Source organism: Rosa rugosa, chromosome 3, assembly GCF_958449725.1.
Source record: "Rosa rugosa chromosome 3, drRosRugo1.1, whole genome shotgun sequence".
NCBI lineage: Eukaryota > Viridiplantae > Streptophyta > Magnoliopsida > Rosales > Rosaceae > Rosa > Rosa rugosa.
The window spans coordinates 1,518,557-1,540,291 of record NC_084822.1 but is presented as its reverse complement, the minus strand read 5'-3'; the positions used below and the strand labels follow the sequence as shown (position 1 = coordinate 1,540,291).

Here is a 21,735-nt window from a genome sequence, read left to right as displayed (position 1 = left end):
CTATTTCAACATGCACGTGACCGCTTACAAATGTAAGAGAAAAGGAGAATGATTGCACGAATAGTATTTTCCATAATGATTCATTAACCTCATTCAAAAAGGAGGTATTATTGACCTGTATTTAATCCTGGAAAAGATATGCATGTAACACCTTCCCAATACTAATCAGATTCACACAATTCATAGGATACACACCTCATGTTTTGCTGTTAAAATCATAATAGAGAAAGAAAATTAAATCACATAAATTTTCTTCAAAACATAAAAATGGGTAGGTGAGGTGTGTAAATTATGAGCCAAATCTGTATGGTATTAGAATTTTACTCTTCCAAGAGTTATAATAGGAAGAGAAATAAAAGGGTGTTCTCCTATTCTAAGCCATTCCAGAGGAGTGACCAAACTGACAAAATCAAATAAATACGATGATGGAGGAAGGAAGCAAGGGAAAGGAAAACTGACTCGTTCACAGAGCCTCTCGCTCTCACCCACTTGGAATTGAATTCTGTGTTTGTTTTCTTGTTTTCTAATTCAAAAACAAAACAAACGCACCCTCTTCCTCCTCCTCCTCCTCCTCTGAAATCTCTGACCGACCCGATAGTTTAGTCACAATATCTGCATGTGTACGTTTTTGTTTGTTTCCAGCCCATTGATGTAGAGCAAAAAGAGGCAACAAAATCCTCGAACTTTAATTAATATAAAGCACAGAGAAAATTAGAGACAGAGACTTTTTTTTTTTTGAAAGGTTAGAGACAGAGACTTAGTGAAGCATCCTATGCCCATTTTTTCCCATATCCCAATTTTCTCTGTTTTTTTATAAACTCGGTTTTGTGGGTCTTCCTCTCTTATATATATATATATAGCTCCTGCTCCCCCCACTTCTAGCCCACCACCTTTCTGCCAAAATGAAACATTGAGAGAGAAAGCTTGAGAGATCTGTGGAACATTGAAAAAGAGTTCATCTTTGTTCTGATTTTGGGTGTAGTTTGGAGTCTTAAGATCATGGCTATTGAAGCGCAGTTGTATTCAGAGAATCTTGGGTTTCCGATGTTTGGCTCACAATCGCAGAATTTGATGGTGGACAACAATGGTTGTGGTGGTTCTGGCGGTGGGTTTAATCAGTTCTGTTTCAATGTCCAGCAGAAACCGCCGCAGCTACTACAATACCAGCCACCACCGATGAATCCTGGTGTGCTTGTCCCAGCTTTGCACAACAACAACATCATGGCTTATACTCGACAGAGTATTGCAGCTCAGGAAGTCAAGCAAAGGCAAGAGATTGATGACTATCTCAGATTACAGGTTAGAACCCATTTTTCAAGAACAAATTTTTAGTTTTGGTGTTGTGAGTTTTCAGTTTTTCACCCAATTTGCTTTTACTTTCATGATTTTAGTCCCTTTTGGGTTTTTACTCAATGTCCATGTTTTTGTTTTTCGAAAGCAGAATGAGAGATTGAGATTGGTGCTACAAGAACAGAGAAAGCAGCAACTCGCATTGTTGATGAAGAAAATCGAGTCCAGAACAGAGCTACTATTGAAGCAAAAGGATGAAGAAATAGCACAAGCGTTGAAGAAGAGAATGGAGCTCGAAGATTTCTTGAGGAAATTGGAGGCTGAAAACCAAGCGTGGCAAAGAGTGGCTCAGGAGAACGAAGCCATGGTTATGTCCTTGAACAACACTCTTGAACAGTTCAGGGAGAGAGCCGCTTGTGGTGCCATGGAAGATGCAGAGTCTTGCTGTGATAGTAAACAAGAGGAGGAAGAAGAAGACACAGGGGATTACAGGGGAGGTTTTAATAATGGCGTGAATGAAGAGATAAAGATGATGGTTTGCAAAGGCTGCAATTCTAAAAGGTCGTGTGTCTTGTTCCTCCCCTGCAGGCATCTTTGTTCATGCAAAGCCTGTGAGGCTGGCTTTGATGCTTGTCCTGTTTGCACAACGCCAAAGAGGGCTAGCATAGAGGCATTGATTTTCTAGGCTGATTTTCCGGGAAAAAGTGGGAGAAAGAAACAAAGAAAAGGAAAAGAAGAAAAGGGTTTGAAGGATTAGGAATGGTGATGATGGTGGTGCCATTAATGGGCGAAACAGAACACTGAACAGAGCCTATTTCAATGCAATGCCAGTGGTGCAAATGGTTTTTTTCTCTTTCTTAATTTGCCTTTTTTTTTTTTTCCCTCCTTTTTAGGGTCTCTGAGTTTAGGTTTAGTTTGTAAGTTTTGAACAATCAAAGACCAATTGGACAGGAAATACAGAACAGAGGGCATCTTTTCCTTTCATGGAGGTGTCTTGCATGCTTTTGCCTTTTTGAATGTTGTGTTTTTGTGGTTTTATTCTTGTCATGGTGGGATTGATTTGATTATTCATATCAATCAGATTGTACAAATTGGTCCAATTATTTTTGCCTTTGACAGGAGGAGGATAGCAATTTCAGATGAAAACAAGTCTGCTTCGTTGTCACTAGCATGAGTCTTATTCAAGTTCTATGTGCTTGATTAATAAGGATTTATAACAGGAGTCAATGAACAAAACTAATAAGGAGTAGATTAGATTATGAAGCTTTGAATTGGATCTTTTGCTTGTTTTGTCAAAGATTTGTTAAATGACAATACCATTGGAAACATCTGATTAAAAAAGAGAAGTCAAGTTTGCGTTTGATGGGGATGAAATTGTGGGTATTCGTTAGGTCCAAATATGTGTGCATCTTAATTGCCAAGCATAAAATGGTCCATCTCATTCCCATTTTAGGTACCTATCCTAACCTCATGTTCACGCAAGAATTTTGTTCTTTCCTATGCATTAAGAAATCATAAGGTACTAGTTCTAATAAATAATTAGTGAAAGTCCTAGAAAATCATAAGGTACTACCTCTCTTAATCACTAATGACAACTGTGATTTAAGAAGCCAAATATGCCGACAGAGGCATCTCTTTTTCATATTATAATTGATGAAGTAGCGGTGATATTAGTAATTGAAGGTGGTAAATACAAGGTGAGAGAGTAAACGTTGATTGGAGATTTTAGTGTGATGATCCTCCTAATTATCTTCTACAGCAAATACTTTCTTTCTTGTTTGTATTGATTTTTTTTCTTTTAGTGTGTGTGCACGTATGATATTTTGCTCTTGTTTCTAAAATCGTAACTGAAGAGTAATTACTGGGTTTACGTTTGCTAAAAGTAATTAACAGTTGGATTTTGGATATTGTATAAACGAGAAAGATTAAAGCATTGATGGTGACTCAGGGAGATTTTGATCATCATGGTGATGGTCTTCCTCCTAATTATCTAGTGCTTCCCGGTCGTAACCATGTATTTGCACGTGTGATATTTCGCTATTGTTTCTAAAAACGTTTGTATTGAACAATTTCTAAATGGTAAATTATTTAGAGTGCGAAAATTTAAATTGAAAGTACATTAATATCATGGGTTCAAGCCTACTTTGATCCTTTGCCAAAAAAAAAAAAAGCCTACTTTGATCCATACTCCAAATACTCAAGTTACCGGAGCGAATATGGTTGGCAATGATAAAACCCAAGTGAAGGGTAAAACCAAACACAGAGTAAATTTACAGATTCCCCGGGGGTGTATCTGTAATTCAGGCTCAAACCAAATTCTGGAACCTTCCGCATTTCCCACCAAACGGCGTCGGGTCTTTCATAAAATGAGCAACGAATCCTGACCGTCAAATACTCTACTATAAAAAGAGTGAGGGGCTAGGGTTGCTCTTCACCACTCTTTAGTCTTTACTGTTTTACTTGTTAAAACCCAAATTTCCAAAACCCTCTCAGCGCTACACCCAAAACGATGTCGTCTCAGAAGAAATCGATCACCCTGAAGAGCTCCGACGGCGAGAGCTTCGACGTCGAGGAGGCGGTGGCGTTCGAATCGGTGACCATCAAGAACATGCTGGAGGACGTCGGCGCCGAGAATGCGATCCCCTTGCCCAACGTCACCGGCTTCATCTTGGGGAAGGTGATCGAGTACTGCCGGAAGCACGTCGAGGAGGGCAAAGATTCCGACAAGGATAGGGCCGGCGATTTCGTCAAGCCCGGCGACTCGCCTCTCAAGGCTTGGGAAGCCGATTTCGTCAAGGTCGAGCAGAGTGTGCTGTTTGACATCATTTTGGTTAGCCCCTCTGAACTCATTCTTCAATTTCGCTTCTTGATAATTAGGGTTTTGATGAAATTTTAGGGTTAGGGTTTGCTGATTAGATTAAAGAGGGGTATTATGGTCACAAAGAATACGGAATTTTTGTTTGTTACTTGTATGTAGAAGTATTGGTGATGCGAATTTGTCAAGATTATTATTGTGTCACTATTTGATTCTTGGTTGATTCTTCTTTTCTTGGGTTCTATTCAATTTTGTGTGGATTGGATTTTATCATTGAGATTTAGATTCTGTTTTTGTTGATGTGTGGGATTGAGTTGTGATGGGTTGAATGTGATTTGCAGGCTGCAAACTATCTGGACATTAAGGGGCTGCTGGATTTGACGTGCCAGACTGTGGCAGACATGATCAAGGGGAAGACTGCAGAAGAGATTCGCAAGCATTTCAACATCAAGAATGACTATACTCCAGAGGAAGAAGAGGAGGTTCGGAGGGAGAATCAATGGGCATTTGATTGAAGCCAAGGGCTGTCTATTCAATGTTGATAATGTGAATGGTAGGAATGTCGATATAACTACGGGCCGATCATTAGGGTTTTTGTGAAGTTTGCTTATTTGTGTTAACAATGGAGCGGTGTTGTTAGGTTGCTTAGTGTTTCGAAGATTTGCAAAACTCTTTTGTTATCCTAATATAATGCGGATTTTATTGCGTTAGTCTTCTGTCTTCTGGCTTTGATATTGTTTCTAGATATATGGTTGCACTCTATGTTTTAAGCGCTTGAATGCTGCAACTCTGAGCCTTGAATGTGTGTTGCAAAGATATCTGGGCTGCTATAGGAATGCTGGTCAGTTTCTTCTGGCCATGCTGCTTTAGGAATGCCTTATGCCGATTCCATTCTTTGGCTAATTGGATTTTATTCCTACACTTGGTGTGATTAGCAAGTGTTCATCCTGAAAGCTATGGCTGACCATAGCTGCTTGCTAGCAAGCTGCCTGAAACTATGGTTGACTTTGGCCAGAGGCCAATATGTATGTTTTCGAATGACTATATCCTTTATGCGCTGCATACTAACACTGTGAGACTCGCAATACCATGATATGCACTGCATACTAACACGGTGAGACTCGCAATACCATGAATACTAAATCTAGCAGCCATCTCTTTCTTCATCGTTAGCATTTTTCTTCTTGAAGTTGATCTCGCAGATATGGGCAGAGGTTGAGGATGGTCTTTCAGCAAGCTTTGCAGAAAGATATTTGCATCTTGCTCTTAAGGCCTCGTTTGCCAACATTTTTTTCTTTTTCTAGACCAAACGATATATTTATTAACATATAATAGTTTATGATGCCCTTTGTCATCACTAAAATCACTAACTTCACCAGAGAAAAAAAAAACAAAGAATGAAAGAATCAAACCATTAAGAATGAAATGAGTACTACAATCTTTCGATCATTGCAAGAAAAGCAAAAAAGCAAACCAAACCATCCTTAATCTTTTTCGCAGCACAAATTAAGAAGGGTCAATGAGCAAGGTGACAACGAAATTTATAAGCTATTTATTAGTGGTGTTGATATGAAACATGCGATTGCAGCTATAGACTGAGCAAAATGCTTCCAATGTCATCAAGAGCAGGAGAAAAATGGTAGCGAGCGAAGCCAGAAATTGCCAAGAACCGAACACATAAGTTTTCAAAGACTTCCTCATCTTCACCTTCCATCTACCATTGTAATACTTGTTGGCATCTTTGATTGCCTTATCCAAGAAGGGCACTTTGGTCAATCTAATGGACTTGCTCATGCCATTGAACAGCTTTGCCACTTCTTCGTCACTCTTCAAACGGTTCAAGATGATACCTTTCTCTCTAAGCAACTTGGCGTCCTCCTCGGTGTCTATGATCCCGTTCATCAACTCGGTGTAGCGAGTAAAAACCAATGGCCCCGATGCAGTTGATGCCTCGTAGGCCACCAAGTTTCTCAGGATCACCTCTGTGTTCCCATCTAAGCTTGTACTCGGGAGGTAAAATGAGCAAGTTTTAGCATCGAAAGAGATGGTTGAAATACTACTTGCGGGCAAGAATTTGACACCTGATTTTGAGAGTTCGGAGACAGATGGGATGGTGATCTCCTCTATCAACGGCGGTCTATTGCTCGAATTATCATCTTCTGGTTTGACTGCTTCTTTGTCTTGGGAGGAAATTAACTTGAGCGGTTGTTTCAAAATTGCGGGTCCATGAAGGTTGGAGAGGATAGTCCAAGGCAGTTTGCGTATTACTTTTACAGGTCGAGATATTAGAATTTTTTTCAGAAGACGTATCGGGCCTTTGTTCAACTTCGATAGCAGCTTCCCTACCTTTTCCAGAAATTGTTTGACGAAATTCCAGTTATCTGAAGACTTTCCCTCGTGTGGTGTGGCCGGACCATCCTCGCCTTCTGCAATTTCGGACGATCTAGATTCTAATTTGGGGGTAATCATGTGGTACAAAAAATCTAGCAAGTGACAGCAACTCGACACTTGGATCTTTGGCATGTCTTCATCATTCATCTTGAATGGGGAGAGCACTTTGCACAGTCCCATAAACATGGAAAGAAGCATATCGTCGGCACATTCCAACGTTGGTAACTGAAATGCCAACACTTCTCTCAAAACAAATAGTGGCATTTGGTTCTCAAGCATCACCAAGTCCCTAAGGATGGCATGATGCGCTGACTTCATTCCTGCATAGTCAACCAAATGCGCCATCCTTGAAGAAACTCTCGTCGAAGTGTTCCCTTCTTGGACCGCATAGACTTGGAGGATTTCGAGGAAAAACGAAGCATCAATAGCCATCATCCACCCTAAAGTCTCGCCATTAAACTCCAGGTACTTGTGGTAACAAGCCCGAATCCTCAGCTCGAACCTTGTCAATTGGTCAACAAGGTCCTGGAATTTGAGTGTTTGGAGCTGCTTTTGGGTTGTTTTAGCTGCAGCCACTTTGTACCTCTCCATCTCATACAGCTCCGGACGCCAATGATGGTAAGGACCAATCGCAACCACTTGAGGGGTGTACGATTCCGGGTCACTAGCCATGAGGGATTTGGGGACGTTGAAAATGGAGATAGGGATTTCAATATCATGCTCGAACTCTTCCTCTAGGAATTTTTGGATTTGAATCACCCATTGAAGCTCATTGAAGTTTGAACTGGAATTGGAAGAGAATGTTGGTTGGAGAGAAGACATATATATTTAGGCTGTTGTTCTAAGCTTTCGATGAACTTTTGGCAAAGGTTGCTGATTAGCATTAATCGTGGTTTCTATAACATTACTACTACAAATAGGTTAATATATTTGGTTTTTAGCAACGTTAATAATAGTGTCCCAGGCACAATGCATAACTAAGATATAATTAAAAGGAAAAATGATCCGTACTGCACCCAATCTTTTCGCCATTCTAAATTTTTGTACTTCAAGTTTCAAAAATATCAGAAAGGTACCTGAAATTCTAACCCTGACTGAATAATCGTACCTGGAGCAGTTAGCTCCGTTTCGGAGGCTGCCAGCTGGCTTATTTTGATGGATATTTTCGTCCATTCATGTCTGAGGAGTTTTACATACACTTCCTCAATTACTTAATGCACAACCCCTAAATTTTTTTGTCATCAAACTTCCATCTATACCCCTCCTCATTAATAAATGAATAAAAATAAAACCAAAGAAGAGTCTACAAAAATAAAATAAGAATGAAATGCATTACATATCAAAATACTAATTAAATATTTTCTTATAGGTTAAATTTGTCATCGTCTTCATAAAACAATCGACATCTCATCAAGATCATACGTTGACGTCAATAACAGCTTTAATAATTGTAGTCAACATGAAGAATTAGCAAGCAACTAAATTGGTTGAAACATATTGAAAGAAGTTATAAAACCATCAAATATATCTTGGTTACATGAATAAATCATGATTAATTACTTTTTTTGCAAAACAATCACCATGGCTCATTCTTTAGCGATTTTAATATTGACCATGACTATATCGATCATGAAGATATTGACATATATTGAATATTTTAAAATCTTAGAGACATCAAGTTTTTCAACTTGAAAAAGAACAAAGGTAAGAAAGTTAAGTTATTCAATCTTTTTGCGATATATCAACCTCATTGATGTGAGAAAGAAGAAAGGTAATTAGTAATTACCATATTGATATGTCCGAAATTAATTAATTAGCAAATTCGTTCCACACTAAAACAAAAAAAATGTATTAAATAAAAATTTATGATACATAGCCAACCTATTTTTTTCTCAATTCTCATTTATTTATTATTTAACTAGCAAGGCCCACCCACTATGTGTGTGGAGAGAAGTTAAAGGTAGTGGGGAAGTTTTTCATATAACTATCATGTTTTCTATTATTTCTTTTATTTTTTATTTTACAATTTACTGTATTAATTATCCCTATTGATTAATTATATATCAGAGTTTTTTAATATATAAATGTTAAATTGGTAAAAAATTTCAGTTTTGGAGAGCAAGTTCTCTTCTCTTAATAATAGTATAGATAAGAAGGGGCATAGATGGAGGTTTAATGAAAAAATGAGATAAAGAATATAAGGGATGTGCATTAAGTAATTGAGGGGGTGTATTTAAAATTTCTCTCTTCATGTCTTAATTCATTATTTTTTTTCTAAACATCTTTTTCTATTTATTTTTCCTTAGGGGCGAAAGGTCATGGCCTGATCCAAGGAATATTGAAATATTTGTGATATATCCCTGATATCTCCTTTTTGGAGGGATTGATATATCATATGGGGAAAATATCTTATCTTTCTCCGTTTCTGCAAAATTTCTCCGATATCATCAAATATACCCGATTAGATATTTGAGATATATCTCTGATAAAATAAAGAAATATCTGTAAAATCTGATGGAAAAAACAAAAAATAGAAGGAAAAAAACTCAGCTATTCACAGTGAAACATATATTATGGAATATGGAGGTTATATCAGGGTGTAAAATTTTAACAACGGTTTCTAGTCAGGATATGGCCTAATAAAGAGGCAAATTAACCTATTTGGGAAAAATACCTTGAAGTAAAACCTCTGAAGGCAGATTTGGGTGAAGAAAAGTCTTCTCAAGGCGAGTCTAGGTGGAGAGAAATCCCCTCAAAGCGATTCTGGGTGAGAAGTAATTATCTAAATGAAAATCTGTGTGAGAAGAAATCTCCTCAAGGCGAATCTAAGTGAGGAGAGGGAGAAGCAATTCTCTAAATGCAAATATGTGTGAGGAGAGATCTATTCAAGGCGAATATGGGTGAGGAGTATTCCTTTCGAGATAAATTCAAGTGAGGAGTGGAATTAAGTGGGACCTCAAATGAATCTCATGAAGGCAACAATCAATTTGGCTATGACGCTTATGGATATAATCAATATGGATAAGTACATGGTCAGACATCAGTTGGATTAATTCTTATTATCTCCTTATAAGGGAAACAATTGTTAGCTCTAAAGAGATCTATAAATATCATGTTCATCACTACAATTCGTACTATATGGGTTGTATGTCTTGATCTGATTATTGTACTTTCGTAGAACAGTGAGTAACTTTTCAACCACCTAGAGTCTCTTTTTAGATGTAGATAAAGTTGACATTCATATGTATTTATATGTAATTCCAATAAATTAACTCTTTTAAAAAAGATATATTTTCCTAGATATTCTCCATATTCTATTTATCTTCATTTTTTAAAATTTCGATAAATATGTAGATACATATATTTTAATCCTTGCAACTTGCAAGGATTAAAATATCTGCAATATTTCTGATATATCCATTGATATCTCCATTTTTGGAGGGATCGATATAATAGGGAGAAAATATCTTATCTTCTACTGTTTTTGTGAAATTTCTCCGATATCGTCAAATATCTCATATATATTAGATATTTGAGATATATCCCGGATAAAATAAAAAAATAACAGTAAAATCTTATGAAAAAAAAAAAAAAAAAACTCAGTTATCACAGAGAAATATACATTATGGAATGTGGAGATTATATCAGGATGTGAAATTTTAACAACGGTTTCTAGTCAGGATATGGCCCAATAAAGAGGCAAATTAACCTGTTTGGGAAAAAAAATCTTGAAGTGAAACCTTTGAAGGCAGATTTGGGTGAAGCGAAATCCTCTCAAGAGATATCTGGATGAGGAGAAATCCCCTCATGACGATTCTGTGTGAGAAGTAATTCTTCAAATGCAAATCTGTGTGAGGAGAGATCTCTTCAAGGCGAATTTGGGTGAGGAGAGATACACTCAAGGCGATTCTGGGTGAGAAGTATTTCTCTAAATGCAAATCTATGTGAGGAGAGATCTTATCAAGGCGAATATGAGTGAGGAGAAATCTTCTCAAAGTGAATCTGGGTGAGGAGTATTTCCTTTAAGGGAAATCCGAGTGAGGAGTAGAATCTAGGTGAGACCTCAAATGAATCTCATGAAGGCAACAACCAATTTAGCTATGACGCTTATGGATATAATCAATATGGAGAAGTATATAATCAGAAATCTAGTTGGATTCATCCTTATTATCTCCTTATAGAGGAAACAGTCGGCAGCTCTCTTTACTATCATATTCATCACTACAATTCGTACTACATGGGTCATATGTCTTGGTCTGATCATTGTAGTTTCGTAGACCATCGAGCAACCTTTTAACTGTGATGACCTGGATTTTCGTTATTTAATTTTGGTAATTAATAATGGACCAGTTGTACGAATATTTGTTGTTGTGCTTTATTCGTAAATCGTATGTGAAGTGGAATGGTTTTCGTCCGTATAATTATTCGAATTTCACAGTTTAGGGGGTCGTGTGAAGTTTGACTTTTTGTACGTTGGGATTCTCGGGAAACTTCCTTCACGAAAGTTGTAGAGCGCGTCGATACGAGTTCGTGGACATGCGGAACTCGTCAATCGGAGTTCGTATGTGAAAGTTATGGCTATTGGAAGAAGTTTCCGTTTTAGTATAAATAGGAGTTTCCCAAATAGGAAACTTACTATTTTCATTTCTTCCATTTCCGGAAACTCTCTCCCTCTCTCTTCTCTCTCGGCTGCACCTTCAGAAACAAAAATTCCCGACTGACCCGACCCGGACCCGGTCGACCCGACCTGACTTTTCCGGTGGACTGCGGCGGTCTCCGGTGACGAAACTTTCCAGATAGGATCGCCTCCTCCGTCTGGTCGTCCCTCTGGTGTCCTCTAGCTCCGATTCTCCTCCACGGCGGCGCTGCAAGGTGGTGCAGTTGGGTGTTTTTGGACCCGATTGGTTTTCCGGCTTCCAACGTCGGCGGCGCTTCAACCTTGGCCTGGAGAGTTCGCAACAGCCTCCTTGTGCAATCTGTGGTGGTTGTTTGGAAGGATTTACGTGAAAACTCGATCAACTCAGTTTGGATTACTGTTCACGGCTTGTGAGGTAGTTTTCGATCCCTTATGGTTGTTTTCTGACTTCGAGCTAGTTATGAGATTTCACAAGCATGCTTAGATGAAGCTTTTTGATGTTGGGAGTTTTGTGAAATAATGAGTTTTGGCCGGCGACGGTGCGCCTCCGTCTGTGGCGGCATTCCGGCGGTGTTCCGGCCATGTATGGGACTGTTTCTGGTATTATATGTCTTCTACTCGTCGATACGAGCGTTTCGATATATAATATGCAAATTTTGGAGTTCGAATGGATTTGTTATGATTTTTACCGTTTCATATCGGTGAATTTATTCGATCCGTGAGGATTTGAGTATCCGATCGACTTGTGGTTTGGACATATCGATCGTGGACGTATTCCGGAGACTTTGGGAGGTCTCGGATGTGGTTTCGCCTTGATTGGTGCCACTTTGGGGATTTTAGTTCAAAACAGGGGTTTCGGACTTAAATCAAATGTGAATTGTTACTAAGTGGAAACCGTTTGTAATTAGGTACTTGACGAAGTATTTGGACGGTTATTTGGCGGATTGGCCGCTTTGTTCCTTGTTGTAGACGCAGCGGGAATTCGAGGTGAGTAAGTCTCACAAGGATCTTTATGAACAGAAGTACCATTATTGTTTTGGCGTTAATTAATTAACTGCAAACTATAGTTGGTAATAGTAGGCATTCCTGAGCGAATGACTACGTATATATATATTTACGCGAAATATATATATTCTTGTGGATGGTATTTGATGAATAATATGCATGATGATGCTTATATTATTGTTGAATGTGACTTTTCATGGAAATAATATTGTGGAAAAAGATGTTTTCTATTGTTGAAAAGTATTGAGTTTGATGTTACATTTTTGAGTCAAGCGTGACTCATTTAAATGTATTGGTCCTTGTACCAAGGGTCACAGATGGTGAGCAGGGATAGGAAAGCCGAAATTAGATAGTTGTAACGTTTAGGTCAGGTGTGACTTACTTAACGTTTGACTTGAGACCAGATGGGGTCTGAAAAGCATAGGTCGCAGATGGTGACTAACAGTTGGTTCTAAGACCAGACAGGGCCTGAAAACCAAGAGTCACAGATGGTGATAGATGGTGACCAATGGTTGATCTGAGACCAGATGGGGTCTAAAGATCATATGTCACAGAGGGTGACAGGTTGCAGATGGCGACCTTGATGTTGATTTCATGATCAGACGGAGTCTGAAATCATATGTCACAGATGGTGACAGGTCGCAGATGGTGATCAAGGCAGGAAATAGGCAATCACGTCCTTGGTAGGACGAGTGATTACGATTTCAATAGAGTTCTAGTCTGTCTGCCATGATAGCTTATGGGAGTAACGGTCGAGGTTGTTAGAGACTCATAGTTATGTGGTTTAAAGGAGAGTTCTGATGGTATTCTTCTTTAATTGTCTAGATGAGACTTGAATTGCTACTTGATGGTTAAGTTAGCAAATAGAGCATGGTCACAGTGGTGACTCATGTTGTCCTTTCTGTGGAAAGGATATGGAATGTTAGAAGGAATCATGGTTGCATGTTTCCTTAAGTAGATTGATGTGAGTTGTTGATTGATGTTCATGAGTTACTCATACGGGCTTGCAAAAGCTTACCGGGTTTGTTGTTGGCAACCCCGGTGCACCATTCAAACGGTGTAGGGGTTAATCCTGCAGGTCAGGAAAATCGTGGCTGAAGCTGAGGTAGCTTGTTGGCAGCAGAACGGGTAGGAAGCAAATTTTGTTGGCTTTGCCAGTATATGACTTCCGCTATGTAGTAAGCTCTGAGGAGCATTTACGTTTTATTTTGTGATGACAATTTAATTCGTAAATTTGTGTAATATATAACTCTGTGGAGCGAGTGTATATTAACTTGGATGGTTCAGGGCATCAGTATGTACTTGTTTTAAAGGAAAGATGTTTCCAGGTATTTGTATTGATGACTGAACATTCACGCATGTATAATTATGAGATTATATATATCGATTTTTATTGTTGTTAAAAATCAGGGGCGTGACATTAACCACCTACTCCTATAGTCTCTTTTTGGATGTAGATGAAGTTGACATTCATATGTATTTATATATAATTTCGATAAATTGACTTTTTGAAAAAAGATATATTTTCTCGAATATCCCCTATATATCTCTGATATTTTTGATATTTCATTTTTTTCAAAGTTTCGATAGATATGTGGATACATATATTTTTAATCCTCGAGTATGATCAATCCATATAGCACAGAACAAAGTCTGTTGTGAAATCCTAAATTCCGGATCTGAACCCAAAATTGAATGCGTATGAAATCAATTTCCTCCACAGCTAAATCTCTTGGCCATGAAACAATGTTTAGCAGGCCAGTTTTAATATTCCATATCCCAGAATTTAATATGTAAGTGCTAACTCCTCAGATTTAGCAATGAAGCTATACTCAAAAATTGAATTTGATTTTACAACCATGCTATTGATTTCACACCCATTCAATGATTCAATTATGAGCTCTTCGTTAGGATCTAATCACCAAAGCTAGACTCATGACTCTCACAGATTCACACTACGATGCAGATCGAGACTCTCAAAGAAGAGGAGAAGCTCTCACATAAAGAGAGTGGCAGCGTATAGATTTGAGAAGATGAACGATATAAGGAGTCTGAAAAAAGCTAACTATGTAGTTATATGGGATTATATTGGAGAAATACTTAGGGATGAAAATACCTTTTAAAATATGGCAGTTGACAGTCCAGTAACGAAGCTAATGACTCCAGGTACGATTATTTGGTTGGGGTCACAACCTGATATTTTAAAAATTTAAGGTACAAAACTTTAAAATGATGAAAACGTCGGGTACTGAATGATTTTTCGTAATTAAAAAGACATAGTACATGCAAACAGACATGGTACCATGTTTGGAAAGGTTGTTGCTTATAATGTACTATTTGTTAGTTAATATGTTAGCGTGATTCCAGAGCTAATTCCATTAAAGAAATGGAACTTATGTACTTTGGTAGCAGTTAAATGAGAGAAATCTCTGATTATTATTCGGACTCTAGACATGCCCTTTTGCTTTATGTTATACTTTGCTTTGTGAAATTGTTATACTAAATTTCTTGAAGAATGCTAGCAACCTTTTTCATCTATATCCCCTTTCCACCTTTTCCATTTATGAAAGGACAGATGATAGCTTATTTTACTCAAAACGATAACATTAATGTTTTATAAAATAACTTTTGTATTTTCCTAATCTGACCATGATTATTGCACAAGAAATATAAACACTTTTTATTTCCATTTAGATTCTTTTCTCTTTCTCGTTCTCTCTGTGAACTATTTCTGTCCTTTCCACTTCATCTTCCTCTCCTTCTTCTCTTTGTATCATTCTTCTTTGGTTCAATTCAATATCAACCTTTAGGAAACAATTGCATAGCCTGGATTAGAAAAAAGAAAATTCAATCCTGAAAAAAAAAAAATACTGCCACAATATAATGAATTATCAAAATATATTAGCTTCCGGGTTCAATTGTACAGTAATTTCCACGCTTATAACATAGTAAAATACGAAAGTCACCCATTCAGATGCTAGAAACCTTTTTTTTTTTTTTGAAAGGAGAAACCATTCTTTTCTAAGGAAAAACAAAACGAAAAAAAAGAAAGAAATAATGATCGAAACCCAGCAACCTTCATTGTTGTCTCTACATTATTTGTACTCAAATCATATGTAGTTTATTTCAAAAAAAAAAAAAAAAAAATCATACGTAGTTTGTGTTAGATTATAAGGTTTTATAAAAATTAAATCAGAATTTGAATAATAGGTCATCAATCTCCTTCAATTAATAATGATTTGTTAATTGATATGATCAGAATTGGGGATTTGTATGGAACCAACAGAATAAAGGAGCCAAAAGGAGGAGAATTGCTCGAGAGAGTGAGAGAGAGAGTCAGGAATTTAAATAGAAAGAAGAAAAATAATAAAGTTGTTAATAAGCAATAATTAGAGGCATATTTCAGCTTTAACAATTGTTTGAGCCCAAAAGTAATTTTGGCAATATCCTTTAGTGGATCTAGCACAGCGGGCCGATACCTGCGGCCCAAAAATAAGCCTACTGGGGTTTGGGTTACAGCTTCGCCCATTCCGGAATCCATGAGGAAAACGAAACCTTATTGGAGTCAAGTAGCAGAGATTGACTAGGAAACTTCAATCAATAATCCTTTTACAACAAGGAGCAGTCAAAACCCTAGGTATATATACCAGGTTTCAAGGACGAATTAAGGACCTCTCTCATATCAATCAATCCTAGCGATTACAAAGCCTTCCCGGAGCAAACCTTCAACCTTGTTGAAACCCGGTGACCGTGCGCCAGTCCTAGTCTCTCCAAGAGCCGACTGTCAGCATCACCAGACCAACCCGGCGACCGTACTTCCAGTCCCAGTCTCCCAGCGAGCCGACTGCGAGCGCAACCGCCACCGTTACTACCAGCGAAGCAAGGGTAACGCCCTCGCAACCCAGCGAAGCTAAAGTCACGCTTTAGCGCAACCCGTGCTTTCTCCAAACTTCCCAGTGATTGCTCTGCTTAGTCTGCAATACTAAGTATCGATTCGGTGACGCGAAGAGATCACACCCAAAGTCCTTATCCGTAAGGCAGAAAGTCCTTATCCGTAAGGCTAGAGAAGAACCTTGTGGCGAGGTTGGTGCTCTCCTCGTCCACAAACGCTTGAAGAAGAAGTCAGGTCAAGGGACTACCCCGACGACTGCACCCCACGGTGCTGGCACGCCTGCGCACACGCTCAAAAGAGACAGTTTGCAAGCCAACTGGTTTTGGAGCCAAACATTTTGGTACGCCCAGTGGGACCAACTAAGTGTCTCTTCGTGAACGTTAGCCATTGGGAAGTCAAGCGAAAACCCTTACAAAAAGGGCTACGCTAACTGCTCAAAACACAAGACCTCCAGTTACAAACCGCATCCTCGCGCGGATTGTCGTGGTCTGTCAGAAGAACAAGTAATTCAAAGATTCTCTCTTTATCCCCAATTCTCCAATATGTCGACTGAACAGGGAGAGAGTCACTCGACCGCTACTGAGGGTCAAACTGTCATCACTAATCAGGCCAGTGAGCCTGTCGCTACCCCTGTCTCCAATACGGTGGGGAGTGAAGAATCAGAGGATTTCGTTGAGAAGCCTATTCCAGAGGGAGCGACCGTCGAGGTTGCATGCGCGATCATCTCAGAAAACATTGAAAACCATCGCAAGAAGATGGCTACTGATCTGAAAAGGGAGAACGCGAAAACAGATAGAATCTTACGCGAAATAAACCAGCGTATTTCCCAACAAGCTATGGAAACTGAGCAACTGATGTCGCAAACTGAGAGTGCATTAAAAGCTCAGGCTATAAGCATCGCAGATGCCCAGAGTCAGCAGCAGAAAAAGATCATTGATGCTCTTGCGAATCATACCAAGCAAACAACATCAGATATGGCAGGTCTTCGCAAAGATGGAGCAACTCTCGCAACCGAGGTGGCCATGCAAAGAGCTGAGTTGAACCAAGCTAAAGAAGTGTTGAATAAGACGTTAGGAGATCCTAACGCTATCCTTGGTTCCCTGGGCCAACCATCTGGTTCAGGTAAATATGTGCCGCCAAATCAGCGGGAAAAGGGTAGCAGCAGTACCGCTACACCTGCCGCGACCGTTGCTACCACGCAATTGAGAGATAAGGAACGAGCCCTGGTTATTGGCGGTAGCAAGGAAAAAACCACACTGTCAGGTGGACAGACCACCAGACAGAAGCAGCAGGCATCGAAAGGTGTTGAGACTTCGTCCGACTCCGCTGTGTTCATTCAGTACGACAGCGATGGGGCAGAGAATGTATACCAAGAGCTGCCAGGAAGCTATTATGGGATTGACCAGGCTGGTAACCCGATCAAGATAACAGCTTTGGCAAAAGAGATGCCTATGCCAGCAGTGACTCTTCAACAGCCAGCTACAACCCGCGTTGTGCAGATAGGAGAAGGGACAGCGACTGTAAACCAAGCAATACTTGTGCAGCCTGTTCGCCATACAGTGGCAATACCACCTCCTCCTCCTCCGGGTCCAGAATATGTGAGACGAGATGAGGTAGAGGAGATGATCAGACAGGCTAACCCTAGGGCCCAGATGGATGGGGTCTATGAGGGACCTTTCCCACCGCACATAATGCTCGCGCCCTTCCCCAGGGGTTATAAAAACATCATATTTGCTACCTTTTCAGGGGAGGATACCGAGAATGCGGCAACTCATCTGGCCAGGTTCAGGGTACAATGCGGCCAGTACCAGAATGATGACATCCTCAAGTGCAGGATCTTTGGCACTTCTCTATCAGGGGCTGCCTTTAGGTGGTTCTCCAAACTGCGACCAGGAACTGTGGAAGATTGGCCTGCAATGGAAAAGCTCTTTCGAGAGACTTTTGGGGCCACAGAGCCTGAGGTAGACTTGGCTTCTCTCACCCAGATGGCCTAACAGCCCACAGAGTCCGCTGTGGCCTACCTTCAGCGCTTCCAGATTCAGAAGGCCAAACTGAATGTGATCCTGCCGGAGAAAGAGTTGATCAAGTTGGCGATCAAAGGCTTAGAGCCGCGCCAGCGAAAGAAGCAGCATGGAAGCATGATTCAGTCAATGGGAGAGCTCATCACAGAGGTGGGAAGCTTCGAACATCTCCTCAGAGAAACTGATGCCAGGAAGAATGCGTCCAGAGGGACATATGTACCAGTGAAAAATCGCACCATAGCGGCCCTGAGCTACCAGCCGGCTACGTATGATCCTTACTATAACTATCATAGTGAGGATTTGGTTCAGGATGACGATGAGGAAGATGAGAGCGACATCGCCGCTTATGAACTGACAGGGAGAAAGAACCCATCCTTGAAGCAACTGAAAATCTCCAAGGAACTTGTCAAGCTCAAATCGATGGCCTTCACTAAACCTGAGTTCGCGGCGTATACATATGATGCCAACAAGGCACACGAGATTCTAGATGAGATGATCGCCGCAAAGATGGTGAAGACCGACTTTGGACCTTTCCCTCGACCAGATCAGCTGAAAGGAAAGAAGTATTGTAAATTCCATAACTTGTGGAACCATAATATAGCTGACTGTGTGAAGCTCAAGGACCAGATTCAGGTATGGCTCAATAACGGTAGTCTTCAAGTGGAGGCTCCAGTAACTGCAGCAGCGCTTGTTGACCTAAACCCTTTTCCTGATACTGGGATCAACATGGTCGATGTGAACTGGACCAAGCTGAACCAGAGGAAACCAACCCTGGATTTGAACACAAAGGGGCGAGAAGGAGAGCTTAACAAGGCCCCTGCCCAGAAGAAGGCTAAACCATTTGGCCAAGCCTCACCCGTAGTGTTATGCTCGCGGTGCAAGGAAGAGTGTGGCATCCAGGTGTCGCACGAAGAGGTCGAGCAGACATTTCGTTTTGGCTCTCTCCCGCCCATCAAGTGGGCCTCGCCATCGCGAAACTATCAACCTTCCAGCCCGAGAAAAAGGGAGGAATTGGGGTCACCTACAAAGGACTCTAATCTGGTTAAGAAGCTGAGGGCAGCTACGGTTGATCAGCAGACAGAGGAGAAGGTTGCAAACAAGCACAAAGACATTCTGACAAAACCCTACATACCACCTGCTTCAACCGCTACCATCAAGGAAGGGAAGTGGTACACCAGGGAGAAGGGGAAGGCAGTGGAGATAAGTCTTTCCAAAAAGCGAAAACTGCAGCGCAGGTTTGGGGAAGCCAAGCGCACGCTCGAGGCTTTAGACCAGGGCCTGATCAAACCTTCACAATTGGTCAAATCGCCTGAGCAGTATCAGAAGAAGATGGAAGCACTTGCTGCCAAGCCATTAGTGGCCCCTCGCAGTTTGCGAAAGCAAGCGAGCTCAGCAATAGGGGTTTCTGAGCCCAGTGTTTTTTGCAGAATTACCAAGGAGAGAACACTTCCGCCAGCCAGAAAGGAGAGCTCGCCGTCCAGGCGACCGCACGTCAAGCGCCGTGTGTTTCGCGATGAACCAGAAGCCAAATCCTCAGTTTTCGAGAGACTGGGGGGCAAGGATAGGACTACCGACACTTTACAGTGGATACCTAAAAAAGTCCAGAGTGTAGTAGTTGCTCCCCTAGAGGCAGATTCTGCTAGGGAACCAAAATCAGTTTCCCCTGAAAAAGCTCCCGTGGTTCAGGAGCATGAGCAGTGTGAGGTAAAAGGCCTCACTGAGGAATCCTTAGTAGACAGGTTGGCTAAACAGTTCAACACGGTTATCCCTGTCAACGAACCCAAGCTCAACCTGGAGGACGACATAGGTGAATTAGATACGTCCTGCAATATGGTTTATGTGCTCCCAGCGCGGTATGCAATACCGGTCGCGGCTCAGGAATGCGTAGAAGCTGAGGAATGTAATACACAGCCCCTGCAGATCACGTCAGCGGTCACAACACCGGTAGAAGAGATTGTTTGTCTGGAAACAGAGGACGCCAGCAGTAAAGAATTCTTCATGAGCTTCACTAGGCCAACATCTGCTATGGTCCAGCACATGAGACCTTTATACATCACGGCGGACGTTGGCGGTACCAAAGTTAGCAAGATCATGGTTGATACTGGAGCTGCTGTTAATGTCATTACTACTAGGACCATGCACTTGCTTGGAATCAAGAAGGAGAAAATCCAGTCAACGTCTCTCACTCTCAAGAACTTCGCGGGGACTGTAACAAAGACCTTGGGATTACTTTTCTTGCGTATCAAGGTAGGTCCAGCAGAGGGAGTTTATGCTTTCTTTGTGACAGATTGCTATGCGGCCTACAGCGCTATCCTGGGAAGGGACTGGATTCACCGGAGCTACTGTGTTCCGTCAACCCTCCATCAGGAACTTATTATGTGGAACAGGGAGACAGATAAAGCTGAGGTGATCAAAGCGGATCCTCGTCCATTCCCAGTTTCCGCAAACTATGTAGATGCCAGGTACTATTTGGAGCCTATCGCTCCATTGCAAGTCAGTGGCCTCGATAACAAAGGCCGCCTTACAGGGGTGACGACCTCTGAACTGGCACAGTGGGGGCTTACGCTCGCAAAAGAAGGCTTGGAAAGGCCTGGCCACGCTGTGCCTAAACCCTTAAACGATTAATGGATTACGACCTTCCAGAAGAAGGGATAGAGGCCCTCCACTCGCTGTACGAAAGATTATCATCATATCTAGTGGAAAAGGAGGCCTATGAGCGAATCGCGACTTTGGAAATCGTTGAAGAAGAACTCTCTGATCAGGAACAAGAGGATGAGGTGGAGATTCAGCTCGCTCCGGCAGTGTTGGACGACACGCCTCCCAAAGTCAGAGACCCTACCGAGAAAGTCAATCTCGGGGCAGCAGATGAGCCCATGGAAGTGGCTATCAGCGCTTACCTAGAGCCTAGCGAGAAACAGAGGCTTATCGACTTATTGCTAGAATTCAAAGACTGCTTTGCGGAAAAGTACGAGGATATGCCCGGCCTGTCACCAGACTTGGTTTGCCACCAGCTACCAACACTCCCTGACAAGAGGCCTGTGAAACAAGAACCGCGAAGAATGAATTCAGAAACTCAAATTCTCGTCAAAGAGGAGGTTGAAAAAATGCATAAATCAGGCATTATCAGGGTGGCCAAATACAATCAGTGGCTATCTAACATAGTGCCTGTCCGCAAGAAGAATGGCAAGATGAGGGTCTGCGTAGACTATAGAGACCTTAATACTGCTACACCTAAGGATGTCTACCCCATGCTGGTCGCGGATATGTTGGTAGACGCCGTTGCGCGACATGAATTATTGTCCTTCATGGACGGCACTGCAGGATATCACCAGATTCCGGTCGCAGAAGAAGACAGACACAAAACCGCGTTCCGTTGCCCTGGGTTCGCGGGCGTTTTTGAATATGTGGTTATGCCTTTTGGACTGAAGAACGCTGGTGCGACTTATCAAAGAGCCATGAACCTAATCTTCCATGACATCCTTGGAAAGATTTTGGAGGTTTACATTGATGACGTGGTTGTCAAATCTCAGAAAAGAGGGGATCACATCACAGATCTCAGGAAAGTATTCGAGCGCATGCGACAGCACAAGCTTAAAATGAATCCCGCTAAGTGCGTTTTTGGGGTTCAAGCAGGAGACTTTCTTGGGTTCATTGTCCATCAGAGGGGAATTGAGGTCCCTGAAGA

General features: G+C 41.0%; 3 protein-coding genes across 4 annotated transcripts; 2 read left to right on the top strand and 1 right to left on the bottom strand.

Annotated features, from left to right (window-relative positions):
• Positions 1-410: 410 nt before the first annotated feature.
• On the top strand, positions 411-2,291 carry LOC133738467 (probable BOI-related E3 ubiquitin-protein ligase 2). Of its 2 annotated transcripts, none has more exons than XM_062166022.1 (2): positions 411-1,299; positions 1,439-2,291. In XM_062166022.1, the coding sequence occupies exons 1-2, from the start codon at positions 1,000-1,002 to the stop codon at positions 1,973-1,975; spliced, it is 837 nt and encodes a 278-aa protein (XP_062022006.1). In that variant the 5' UTR covers positions 411-999; the 3' UTR covers positions 1,976-2,291. The 2 variants fall into 2 exon arrangements, with proteins under 2 accessions (XP_062022006.1, XP_062022007.1); XM_062166023.1 differs by having other exon boundaries at positions 420-1,299; positions 1,442-2,291.
• Positions 2,292-3,723: 1,432 nt separating this feature from the next.
• LOC133738756 (SKP1-like protein 1A) lies at positions 3,724-4,821 on the top strand. The gene is made up of 2 exons (XM_062166353.1): positions 3,724-4,120; positions 4,447-4,821. Exons 1-2 carry the CDS (start codon positions 3,800-3,802, stop codon positions 4,618-4,620), a joined length of 495 nt encoding a protein of 164 aa, XP_062022337.1. The 5' UTR covers positions 3,724-3,799; the 3' UTR covers positions 4,621-4,821.
• Positions 4,822-5,646: 825 nt separating this feature from the next.
• On the bottom strand, positions 5,647-7,359 carry LOC133735326 (putative UPF0481 protein At3g02645). Its single transcript, XM_062162745.1, has one exon. The coding sequence runs from the start codon at positions 7,316-7,318 to the stop codon at positions 5,654-5,656; it is 1,665 nt and encodes a 554-aa protein (XP_062018729.1). The 5' UTR covers positions 7,319-7,359; the 3' UTR covers positions 5,647-5,653.
• Between the last annotated feature and the right edge of the window lie 14,376 nt (positions 7,360-21,735).

Excerpts from the sequence above, each read along its gene's own strand:
- LOC133738756 (XM_062166353.1), top strand. The coding sequence starts at position 3,800 with ATGTCGTCTCAGAAGAAATCGATCACCCTGAAGAGCTCCGACGGCGAG. Across the intron at positions 4,121-4,446 it reads TGCTGTTTGACATCATTTTG|GCTGCAAACTATCTGGACAT; the intron begins GTTAGCCCCTCT and ends TGTGATTTGCAG.
- LOC133735326 (XM_062162745.1), bottom strand. The coding sequence starts at position 7,318 with ATGTCTTCTCTCCAACCAACATTCTCTTCCAATTCCAGTTCAAACTTC.
- LOC133738467 (XM_062166022.1), top strand. The coding sequence starts at position 1,000 with ATGGCTATTGAAGCGCAGTTGTATTCAGAGAATCTTGGGTTTCCGATG. Across the intron at positions 1,300-1,438 it reads ATGACTATCTCAGATTACAG|CAGAATGAGAGATTGAGATT; the intron begins GTTAGAACCCAT and ends GTTTTTCGAAAG.